General features: G+C 41.9%; 1 protein-coding gene across 7 annotated transcripts in view; it reads right to left on the reverse strand.

Annotated features, from left to right (window-relative positions):
* PTPRF (protein tyrosine phosphatase receptor type F) overlaps window positions 1-12,757 on the reverse strand; it is a 182,558-nt gene that overhangs the window by 96,085 nt on the left and 73,716 nt on the right. For all 7 annotated transcript variants that reach the window (XR_010794327.1, XM_066624235.1, XM_066624234.1 and 4 more), the window contains exon 3: window positions 8,973-9,083. Coding sequence is in view for 6 of the 7 variants with exons in the window: in XM_066624235.1 (XP_066480332.1) it covers window positions 8,973-9,083 (111 nt within the window). In the remaining variant the exon portion in view is untranslated. The remainder of the gene's footprint in view (window positions 1-8,972; window positions 9,084-12,757) is intronic.

Below are 12,757 nucleotides of genomic sequence, written 5' to 3' on the forward strand. Positions count from 1 at the left end.
TGGTGCATTATCACCCAACAAGGAGTGAATGGAACAGCTTTGTCCCTCCTTGGGGGGGGGGGGGTAGTGGTTACCGGAAACTTGCACCATTTCTGCAGTTCTTGAGTTTCCAGTGTATGAAATTGGGAGCAACCAAAAGTTCAGCCTTTGGACATATAGCTAATGGATGGAAATAAGATCCAATCATTTTAATCATAAGGCTTGTTCTTATCTACTGATAGAGATCGGAAACCTATCTAACTGTGTAATTTACTAAGAAAACAATCAGAGTTTTGAGACTTCAGACTTGGGTGGGGTTTCAGCTCAATGGGGGTCTACTTCTGACTGAGATGTTAAATCTGAGACTAGTACGTATTATTTCAGAATGGTAGGTAGTAAGTGGTGAAGATGACTGAATGTTCCTTAACACAGACACCCTGTTCATAAGGAAAAAAGGATCGTCAGGAAGGGTGCTGGGCTAGAACTATTTAGATCTCTATGTAGTAAATTCTAGATTTTTTATATATTTTTAACGGCAGAATATTCAAGCATTCAGTCAAATCTGAGGTAACACATGTAGGCATAAGTTTACCACCCCACTGAAAACCAGGGATGGGTACTCGAGTTGTGACAACCTGATTTGAGTCATGAAAACTCTGATTTTGTGTGTCATGTCAACTTGAGTCATGGATGTCACTGACTAAGATGTGACTCAGGTCCAGTGACTTGGAAATGAGTCATGATTTGAATTGACTTGAGTGACAATTTGCTTTTTGTGTGTGCTTGCAACTCGGTTTTGTGTATGTGCGTGCTTGCTTTTTTTCTTCTTCACTGTGCCTAACCCATGCTGCAACTTGTTTCTTGTAATGACTCACAACTCAAGTCAAAATAATTATATCAGTGGATCAGGTCGAGTCACAATGGCTGCCCGTTATGACTCATGAGTCAAGTCAGGGGCTGGGCAACTCGTGACTTGACTCGCAATTTGGGGACAATGACTTCAGCACATTCCTGGTGAAAACTAGGCTACAGAGGCAACTTGTTGCAAAATTCCCAAAAGTCCTTGGAAGGAAACAAATAATGAAATGAGCAATATGATAACAGCAGTGTACTATTCAAAGTGCACTGCAATGCTATAAAACCCACCAGAATGGGAAGTTCTAGTAAGCATCCATAGGTGCAAAATGGACTTGAGGTTTTGCAAATGCTGGAAGTGGCACAAAGGGTGAAAAGAATAGGTAGTCAAGGCCTGTTGTAAAAGTGTGTCATACTTGAAAGTGAGAAAAAGAGTTACTATTTTCCATGTTCCTAGAGTGAGCTATAGTATCAAACTGGTAGTATAGGAAAGCTACCATATTGATGTATCCAATGAACATATGAAGTCATGATGAGGGTTTAGCAACAGCAAAGCCAGCCCTTCAATCAAGGACTCAGGACACTTTGACTGTTTTTAAGCATTACTGGGCAGCTGTGATTGTTGCTGGGAAGCTGTACATCATGGTCATCTCTGCTCAATTAGCCACTTTTTTTGAAGGGACTACTATTTGGGCTGGTAGGAAAACTACCCTCCCAGATAAGGGGCTTCCCTGACCATGGTTAAACTTATCCTGCAGCCACACTCTCAGGACAATATATGTAGCAGCTCCAAGTGGGTTTCATATACTATGTATGATATACAAGAACAGAATTGGGGTTTCTGGTTTAAAGGAACAATGACAGTGCTGCAAAACCCATTTATTGCCTCCTGCTTTAAGATGTAGGATACATTGGCAGTGTACACAGACTGGTTTTATAAGGCAGGCTAGGAAAACTGCAACGCTGTTTGTACTTTAGATTACAGTATGCAAGGTGCAGTTATAACAACACACTAATACAAATAGATTACTTTCTAGCCTGTCAATCAAGAATGATCTTGGGGCCTTTAATTTGTTGCTAATTACAGGATTATCTCTTAATCTCTTTTTATACTAATGGATTATAGGAAATAAACATTTGTAGCTGACTTTGCTCTGGATAGGAAAGACCTTAGATAGGTAGCTGCACCTTCTCTCATTGAACATTAAAATTGCTCCTGCTTTATCAGGAAATATGCCAACATGTACTGAATTGGAATGCTCCCTTTCTCCCCAGAGCCCTTCACTTCATCCCTTATCTCTGGTGCTGCAGGAAGCAAGCCTTCCTACTCTTTTTAGAACACAGGGACTTAAAATTATGACAGGAAGAAGTGCAGCACTGTATGTTTGCTATAGGACAAGAAATTTTAAGATGCAGAATATATCTTGACACCACATCTGCAAGTCCTGCCTATAGAAGTCCTAACCTATAGAAGTTAGGACAGACTGGACATTCTTTCTCATGGACACCATCTTCCTGAAAGTAGCCATTAGGTCGGCCTTCCTTGGCAGTGCTCAATAGCATCATAATAGCAGACTGACTGGGGAAACAATCACAACAAGACATGATACTATTCCCTGTACCCATTGGAAAGACAGCAAACAAATGAAGATCTCATGGGAACGCCTGCTAGCCTGGGCTGATTTAAGTATTTTATTTATAAAATTTGTACCCCACTTCCCTCAATGCTTCAGGAGAGCCAAACCAGTTAATAGTATCAGATATAAAACAATAAAATATTAAGCAAATATAAAACAATTCACAGATTATGTAATACAAAGAGCTAGCCCAAGATATTTTGGCCTCCAAAACAGAAAATCTAAACAGCAAAATGAGCAAAATAAATAAGATTAATAACAATTTACTGCTATTTGATGTGACTCCCTCACTCCGCCTAATGACTGTACTAGTCCTATGAACTAATTAAAAACAATTCATCATTTTGGAATGATGCGACTATAGATATTCCTCACTGGAAAACTTGGTCACATTAAAAATGCCTCTATTTTCTTCCTAAATACCATTACTGACGGGTTTAAGCCAGCTTCTTTTAAGACATCCAAAACTAGGCTACTATGACCCAAAAGATTCTGAACAAAGCTCTCACAGTTTTCCATTTAAATTAATACAGAGTAGAGCTTCACTCAAAGGGCTAGGACCTAGGAGACTCATATGGGAGAAAGAACTATAACCTCTGCCATCAACTATATGAATTAGAACCTCTTCCTGCATACCATAGATTCAAAGAATAGGCTTAATGCATGCAACAGTAGAAGAAGTTTTCTGAATACATTTGAGTATGAAACAGAACCTCAATGTTCCAAACTTATTATTACTCATATATCATCCTCACGCACAGACTAATGAAAGCCATATAAAAAGAAACAAGTTATCTAGAGGCTTGGAATTTAGAATATAACAAGGGCTCTTTTAGATCATTTAGGGTGCAAACCTAACCCACTTTCTAGCACCAACAAAAAGGCAATGTAACTCCTAGGTAAGGTAACAAACATGCCCTTACCTTGAGGAGGCCTCCGTAAGTGCCCCCAAACTGCAGGATGCAGCACATGTCCCATTGGCATAGCTATGCCAGTGCTGAAAAGTGGGTTAGGATTTCGGCTTTTGTCATCTAGATAGCAAAGGTCTATCCAGCCCAGTATCCTGTTTCCCATAATTGCCAGATACCTTGACAACCCAGAAGCAGGACATGAAGACAAACATTCCTTTCTTGCTATCACCTCTCAGTAACTGATCTTCAGAGGCATGGAGACATTTGCTATAAGGCCTCAGTTGGTCCTCTGGTAATAGAAGATCTCATCCTTAGTGGTCCTAGGGTTTTTGATACCCATTAACTGTGGGTATGGTTCCATCATCTGCCTGTCTGTCTTAGGTACAACTTTCCCCAATATACCTGTGGTGCAGACCAAAGGATCCCCAAAGCTCTGTTAGCATTAGACTATGATGAAATCTGCCATATTAAATTCATATCCAGAGGAGATTTGAAAAGGACAAAATTAATATATAATACTATGATGCACTTATCTATCAAATATGCTGTATATAATTCCATGGTGGCAGCCAACAGTGATTTGTATACAACCCTTGGGGGTTGTGTTAACCTCAAACTGATTCTGTTGAACATAGCCTTGCAGGGTGCAATTCAATAATGTGCAAATTGCAGTAATAGTTGCACCTGTGAATTGTTTCATGCCTTCTAGAAAAGGATCCCTTGCTATTTTATGGGCAGGGTAGGTTTCATTTAGTGCTTCACTACAGCTAGTCAGCAGCACATGGAAGAGGGTAGGGCTAGCCTGGTTGCCAGAATATTTTTTAAAAGGCTTTTAAAGTATATGCTTGAGAAGGTGAAAATACAGCTTTGGTTCTAGTGGAGAATATTCTGTAAAAATGTTTCTTGAGGGAGTAAGTCACTCAAAATGGTGGTGGTGGGGAAATGAATTTTTCAAAACATTCCAGTAATGTTACAGGCACCAGTACAATGTAGTCAACTTTCCCGTCATTGAAGGAGATCAAATAAGCAATGCTTTTGAGGAGCAAAATTTGTTCTTTACCAGCCCAGTTAACAATCTGAGTGTCAGTAAAGAGCAATTCCTCCAAAATCACAACATTACCCACCCTGATATCATCTAAGTGGGCTAGTGATGGCTGGCTCTTGGCAGATACCCAATTTCTTTTGGTTTCTCAACATTACAGATCACAGAGCGCAGTGGAGCTTCTAAATTATGTCTAGCTTGGATTTTGCTGAATTACTGAAATTGGGTGGGAACAAATTGACTGAAAACAAAAAAGGATTGAGTGACAAGCATTTTAATTATAAAGGTGCCAGGTCATTAAATTTGTTTGAGGGAATGAGGCATGTGCTCATTCAACCCATCTGAGATCCATAACTAACCACATGGAGCTTATGCACAGATGCCCAAACCTCCTGGCTTGCCCTGTGGGTAGACATGAAGAGGTCATCTGATGAAGTCCATGAAAACTTACGCTGAAATACACTGCATTACTATCTTAGTCTTTAAGATGCCACAAGCCTACCGGTATGTTATTTAGACTGTACATAGGTACTATAGTTCACCTAGACTCCATATCTTCTTTTGTTTGTGCAGTACCAGCTAGAAGCATGTAAAAGTTTACATGCAGTCATAAGAGCTGGTGTGGGGACTTCCTACTTCCTTTCAGAGGTAGGAAGTCCTTAGTTCAAATAGTTCAGCCACAAACTTTCTTCAACTAGTCAATGTCTCTCTAGCTCAGTTCTTCATCTGTAATATGTGGATAATAATATAGTTCCATCTCACATGGTGTAAGGATTATGTAGTTAAGGTACATGAATTGCTGTGAACATCCAGGAAAAGTGCTATGTTAAGAATTTTTATATACCGAGGGAACCAACTGCCTCTGAAGCCATCAGCCACACGTTGTTTACTACTCTCAAAGCAGCACAGAGGTCACATAGTCTAGGATGCTGCTTATTTCTCGGACCCTCCTCTGAACAAGGTTAAAGGGAAACTACACATTATATTCCAGCTGCATGCAATTAAACCCCAACAGTTCCTATTCTCTAGCAAAGCATCCTCGGGAAAGTGGTAATTTGCATTTAGGAAGAGACAGAAGGGCAGGGTGTGCTTAAACCCCTGCAACTCAGCTTCTCAGGAAACACTTCTTCTAGTTGCTTTTTCCAATTAATGATGCATATTGGCAAAGTAAACACAGGGCCAGAATACTGGCAGGTATGAAAGTGGCAGTGTGAATTTAGATGAGAGAGTTTTTAGGAAAAAGTAACAGGCAGGGAAAGGGCAAGCACTCCCTTACCTCCCTGATGCAAAAAGCATCACCTTCCAGGGTGCTTTGCAAGAGAGAAAGGACCATCAGAACTTCGTTATACGTGGCTACAGTACAATACTAACCTTATTCCTAAGTATTATGTAATTAGTAACCTGTATGGCTATACTAATGTAATGTTGAACAATAAACATGCATGTTCCTATATTGTTTTCTTAGATCTGGGAGGCCTTCTCTTTTGACAAAAGCATAATTTGATGGTTTGATGGCCAACAGAATCCTGTAAGTATTTTTCACAAAGCTAGTTATGGTCCCTATTTTGTTTTGTAAAACAAAACCACTTGCATAAATACTGTCTGGAAAAGAGTACATAAGGCAAACCTCCACAGGGGACAATTTATGTAGTAAACTGTCTTTTATATACTGTGGGGCTTTATCTCAATTCTGCAGCTTGGAGTCCAACCTTGTAAAGATTACGTGCAATAAAAAGTTGGCTTGTTTCAAAATTTATGCCAAAGAAATACGATGGTTAATAGAAAATGATTCACACACGCAGGGCTAGAAGCATCTTCCTACCAGAAGCCTGGCTCGTGTCACACCTTATTGCCAGGCAGCCAGCCAGCTAGCTGAACAACCTGCTCTTTGCATCAAGCCTGGGGTCACAGTTTACTGCACTCCTTAAAGTCTAAGAGGAGTCTCTTGCTAAATAAAGAAGGACTCAGCAAAGAGGGAATCAGGCAGGTTTAAAGGTGAGATTTCTTTGCCTTGGCAAGCTGTGCATTCAAGTAAAACATTAGTCTTCCTGAGGCTGTTTACAAAGAGGATAGGTACTTGAAATAAAAGGGCGCAGTGGCCGAAATTGTATTAAACTTTATACAACAATGTAAGCATACAATGTGTTCAAATACATACCCTTCCCCCTACTCTGGGGGCAAAGGGAAAACGTTTGACTAGAGTACGTTTGAAAATTTTTAAGAATAAGGTCAAACATAATCACATTACGAGAGCAAAATGGGTATCTCCACTGCACAGATAAAAGTTATCTTCTGAAAGTGATTAAAACTTCAGTTTCTCAAAGATTTGTATGTTGAAATTATTCTGCAAAATGAAAAAGCACCTGCAGAAAACGAGTGCTGAACACAATGAGAACAACTGAGAGCCCTAGAAGCAATCACACAGCAAGGCATCTTGGCCTATCCTGAGAAAAACGTCCTGAGTTTGGTTAATGTAGTTTTCTTTCACAATGGAGTAAGCATGTGTGTTAGGAAGCTGGATAGCGATTGGGAGGAGGGTAGAAATAGAGAGAAAAGAGAGAGAAATGGATGAAGATGCAAACATTACTTTTAAACAGGAAACTATTAGGATCCAAGTCCTTGGTGGAAATAAAATCATGGCTTAACTGCCAACCTGCCCAATACACCGCACTGACACCCTTCTTCTCTTTCCAACTCTTATGCAAGGCCCAAACCACACCTCCTGGAGATATCTAACATAATTGTCCTTGCTTATGTAATGCCTCATTAAGGAGAATGCATATTGTCCCCTTGTAAAATCATCCCTCCGCTCCTAATGAACTACAGGTTGAGTCTTGTTATTTCCTAGAACTCACATGGATGGCAAAAATCATATTAGAGAAAATCCATTTGAAAAACAATGTCTGATTTAAAAACAGCCTTGCTGACCTTTGTGATGTAAGATAGAGTCATTAGGCAGACAATCCATGAATCAGTTTCTCTCCAGGCACTTAGAAAGGCTTCACTGAGCCAGCGACCCTTTCCTTCACCAATGAAAATGATTATCTTTCTTTCATTTGCTTAGGGGGAACGGAGGGGTTGCTTGCCTTGGAGTAAAGCTGTTCTAAGTGCCTGGAGAGAGAATGATTGATGGATTGTCAGCCAGCTGCCCTCTCTCACATTAATGAGGCTATTGTTAAAGGACGTTTTTCTTTTAACTTAAAGGGCCCTTCTCATCGCATTGAGATAAAACCGCAGGTAAAAAAATCCGTTAGGTCATATTTTGGTTATACCTATATAGGATTTTATCCTCTAAACGCAAAATTCGACTTCAGATTTAATGTAGAAAAAAGGTTCCTCCTATTTTGAAATTTGAGAAGGGAGAGGAAAGAAAACAGTCTGGCAAAGTGTTTTTGCTCAACAAACTGTAGGTAATTCTCAGCAGCAATGGAAGCTATTATAATAGCTGCAGCAGGACCTAGGAGAGGGGGGGGGGTAAAGGGGATAATTTGTACCTGGGTCCAGGGTCTGAAAGGGGGCCCAGGAGCCCAAGGATGGGGCCAGGAAATTTCCTGGGATCTTACATTTTCCAATCTCACCCAGACTTACTGCTAACGCTGCAGACACGTGGCAGCGACTACTGCCACAAGCCATACACACCAGGCCCAGGAATGCATACATTCCTTAACAGTGTCACATCTGGGAGGACACTGACCCACTACAGTAGCTCTTTAGCTTAAGGATCCGCTTACCATGAAGGAGTGTATAGGAGCTCAGTGACACAGCTTTGGGACTGCAGGGCTGCAGAAGTCAGTTCTGGTGTACACAGGACACTTTCCAATCTAGTGTGAGCCTAAATTCAATGATACTAATCTCCTGCAATAATTTTTTTATTTGAAAGATTTTAGAAAGACTTAGGAGAGTGTTTTTATTACTGTATCTAGCTGCCAACATCAGGCAGGCAGGCAGACCTGGGCTCCAAAGACTACTCTGGCTGTTACCACTTTCCCCCTGCCTGTTTTGCCCCCACTCTGCCCACCCCCATTGCCACCCCCCACTCTGTTTCACCCCCTCCCTCTCTGGGAAGAGGGCCAAAAGAAATTTTGTATCCCCTGACAAAATTCCTCTCAGAGGCCCTGAGCTGCAGTAATTATCCTTGTTGCAAAAAAAGGGGTTGACCAAGACAACTTATGAAAGCTAACATGCTCTTCCTAAATCCACCTGTAAGAGAACAGATGAAGCCTGGGAAGAAAAGCCCACTAATTTCATGGAGCTTCAAATTTAAGTTATTTATCAAAACAAACACATTATTAAACACGATCTCCAATCTTCATTCCAATCACAGCAGATTCTGCCACTGACTCCTTCAATTTGATCACAGAAACATGAACAAAAAAGGATTTCCAGGACTCATTAGTTTTGAATTCACCGACAGAATGAGGATTTAATTAATCCATAATTCACAAGGTATCATTAAAGTGCCCTCTTGCTGCAATGTCCCATAGTGGGTCATTGAGGGGGAATAACCATGGAAGAGAAGGGATGAAGGCTCGCCTTCTTCAACTTTACCTCGCACGTATAGGTTGGCTGGAGCAGAGTAACGGGTCCCTGCACTGTTCGTGGCGACACATTCATATTTCCCTTGGTCTGACTCTTCGCTGTTTTCAATTTGCAAGGCCCCTATGTGGAAACAAGACACAGACAATATGGGTTATGGCAAAATCTTAGAGAAACCATTCCATTTTGCTCTGTTCCCCTAATCCAACAAGAAAGCAAGGGCATGAGTGTCTCTTGTAAACATGTGGCACTTCTCAGAGAGTTCAAACATCACTTACAACAGCCACCAAGTATCCATGCTTGCTGCCAAAAAGCATCTGTTGTGTCCAGTCTTGGTAGCTGCATAGGCAAACCGGTTACTGACACCATCCCAATTCACTCCTTTTATAAAACACGCATTCCTACCAAGCAAGAATAATTCTGTTTTTTCCGACTGAAACAGCAGAACAATACTGTGCTCACACTACCAACTCTTGTCTCTGTACACGATTCCTCTTTTCTTCAGTCAACAATTTTATTCTAAAAATCAAACTTCGCCTCCCCCCCAACATCCATCTAAGATTTAGATGTTTAACTAAAACTTAGAACCATACAAATAGAACAGACAGGCCCCCTTTTTCCTCTGCCTATAAAGAGTACTGTACTCATTTCCTTCATGCTAAGAAATAGCCTCCCATACACTTAAATGGTGGTCCACACACCAATAAAATGCTGCCAATAAAATAAGTGCCAGTAAGTGGTATAATGTGTGTTAAATCTAAGCAATGGCATTTAAGTCTGAGCTCTGCTCAACCCACACGAGAGACAAATATTGCTGGCAGGACTGGCCCAAGACCTTCTGACACCTGAGGCAGCATGCCAAATGCTGCCCTGCCTACCCGATGATGTCCAGCTTCTACTCCACTCACTTTCCAAAGTTCTAGGCTCAGCACTCTTCTCCCCTCCGTATGTCTTCGTGCTCTCTGTCCCCCTTTTCTTTTTCCAATTCAGGAAGGAAGGTGGAGGAGGAGGAACAGTGGAGGCAAGTACACAGACAGAGATGAGTGTCCCCATCAATCTGCTGCCTGATGTGACTCTTCAGCTGGCCTCATAGATTGGATGGCCCTGATGGCTGGAATGGCATTTGCCAGATTCTTGCTTCTTATTTTACCCATCGTGGATGAAAGCTGAAACCTATGCAGTTATCTGCCCCTGAGCGCTCTTAATGTGAGCTGCAACCAGGTTGTACAGGAAGTAAGAACTGCAATAATGATGGCAAAAAATTAATGTAGGGTGAATGTAAAAGCAGTCTTGGTACTGCCTTGCTAGGAGAAGGACCCCATATTTCTAAGGTGGAAAAAACTTGTTTCCTGGTGTTTCCAGAGGTGCTAGAAGAGGGCGTTCACTAACAAACCCTATATACACACACATCTAAACCAAGAGAGAAAGCATTAACCTGTCTGCTTGTCAGAGTCTGAACCCATTTTCATTTGCCAGAGAAAACAGCACTGTGAACAGAAGCTGAAATTGCTGTCTCTGCTCTTCCCACTTCAAGGCATGGAGGTCAAATTCAGTTTTCATATCATTGGAACAGAAGGAAAACTAATGTGAATCAACTTCTGCCACCTACATTATTTAGAAGGATAAATTGAGACTGTAGCCTAAGTCTATATGTCAGTGAGAATAAATGAACTTCATCGAGTTCTGCCATGTAGTAAAAACGATACAGAGAGCCCTCCCAGTTGTCACATTAGGGCTGGAAATAAAGACTCTGGTCTGAAAACCCAGCTTCCTGACACCGCCTAGAATGTTTTCACATACTGGCAAGCAGCCTGTGTTTTTCTGTCTTACTATTCAGATGCTCACATAAGCTGCAGCAGCAGCAACACTATCTGGCTTTGTGGCTGTTATGATTCAAATTAGGAAATGAACAACTATGCCAGGCCTTCTCAAACTAGGGTGTCGCGATGCCCTAGCCTGAGGGTCCTGGACTCTTTCCCCTTAAGGGGCGGGGGCGAGGCAATGACGCAATCCCCAGGATTGCATAGCTAAGGGGGTTGCAGGGACTGGCATTTACTTACCAGTCCCCGCAGCAGCCTACCGGGGATGTGGGGAGCCCTGCATGACACTCCACAGGGCTCCTCAGCCCTCAAAAAGTGAAAGCACAGCAATCGTGCACCACTTCCGGTTTTGTGGAGGTGGGCTGCTATTTCATTTTCTAAGATTTGGGGAGCCCTGCAGACGATTGCGCAGGGCTCCCTGCACGCTCAGGAGGCTGCAGCAGGGACTGGTAAGTAAATGCCAGTCCCTGCAGCCCCCTTAGCTACGCGATCCTGGGGATTGCATTGCTGCCTCCCCACTCCCATGCAGGCACTTACTGCAGTCCTCAAACTCCCTGAGAGTCTGAGAACCACAGAACTATGCTTACATACATACATGCAATAACAGCAAGGAATGATGACTGAACTGACTAATAGGTTGGAGAGGAAATCCCTAGGAAACAGGATTCAAAGTCCTGACTCGCTAGACCAGTGATTCTCACACATTTAGCACTGGGACCGACTTTTTAGAATGAGAATCTGTCAGAACCCTCCGGAAGTGATGTCATGACCGGAAGTGACATCATCAAGCAAGAAAATTTTTCACAAACCTAGACTGCAGTCCTATCCACACTTACTCAGGAGTAATTCCCATTTACTATCATTGTTAAAGGAATATACATAGTAGCTTGTCAAAAGTACAGGTCTGTCACATTTCCCCAAATGCAGTCACACATGAAGGTAGCATAAAGTCTTGTATATTAAAAGTAAAATATTGAAATGAATGGGGACCCACCTGAAATTGGTTCACGACCCATCTAGTGGGTCCCGACTCACAGTCTGAGAAACACTGTGCTAGACCATGATCCAGAATCTTTTCAAACAGAGTGAGCGAGTGCTTCCCTGTTTTTTCCTCTCTAGTTATCAGACACATGCATATGCTCCACATCAATGGGTTGTTAGTGAAAACAGGTTGGTGTTGGTGAGGTAGGACAGGCTTGATGAGTTGGGCAGTACCAAACATTGCTGTAAACTGTTTTGTAGACTCTCCCTCACCTGATACTTTTGCAAGTTCTACACAATAGAACAAAATTTAGCTTTGATGGAACTTGCCAAAACAGCAAAGTTGCTGAAAATAAAGAATCGCAAACCAGAAGAGAGCTCTGATAATAAACTGGAGCTCAGAGCAGACAAGCAAAGGCTTATAGAGGGGGCTGTGAGCCTCCAGGATCCTCGAGGAGGTTTCAGGATCCCCCTGGTATGCCCCTGGGTCCCCATGGCACTGCAATTGCTGTGGTGCCATTGGGGCCACCCACTTGCTCCTGCCTTGCATCCCCAGCAACAACTCACAGTGTTCCCAAATCCCTCAGAACACTTTGAGAACTGCTGATCTAAGCAATTTTATGCACAACTGTAGTGCACTAGTAGAAGCAAATCAGCAAGAAGTCTTGGTGGAAGTCTTCTATCTGTTAAGTATATACCAATCAACATTTCTAACATTTTCAGATGTTGGACAGAATGGCATATATATTCAAGTCCAATTTAACCATCTTTACTGCTAAGTATTCAAAAAAAGGAAACCACTACAGTAGTTTTCCCACAGATGCTTGTTCCTTTCCCCTTGAGAGTGATGACTGGAATGTCTGGGGTCTGGAATGAATGCTGAGCTGCTGTAATATGTTCAAGTGAGGCAAGTCATTGACAGAGCTGAGAAACTGAGCATCACACAAGGACAAATGCAAGAAAACACTTGAACCACTTAATTGCCTTCCAATGGTC

Source organism: Tiliqua scincoides, chromosome 4 (assembly GCF_035046505.1).
Source record: "Tiliqua scincoides isolate rTilSci1 chromosome 4, rTilSci1.hap2, whole genome shotgun sequence".
NCBI classification, from domain to species: domain Eukaryota; kingdom Metazoa; phylum Chordata; class Lepidosauria; order Squamata; family Scincidae; genus Tiliqua; species Tiliqua scincoides.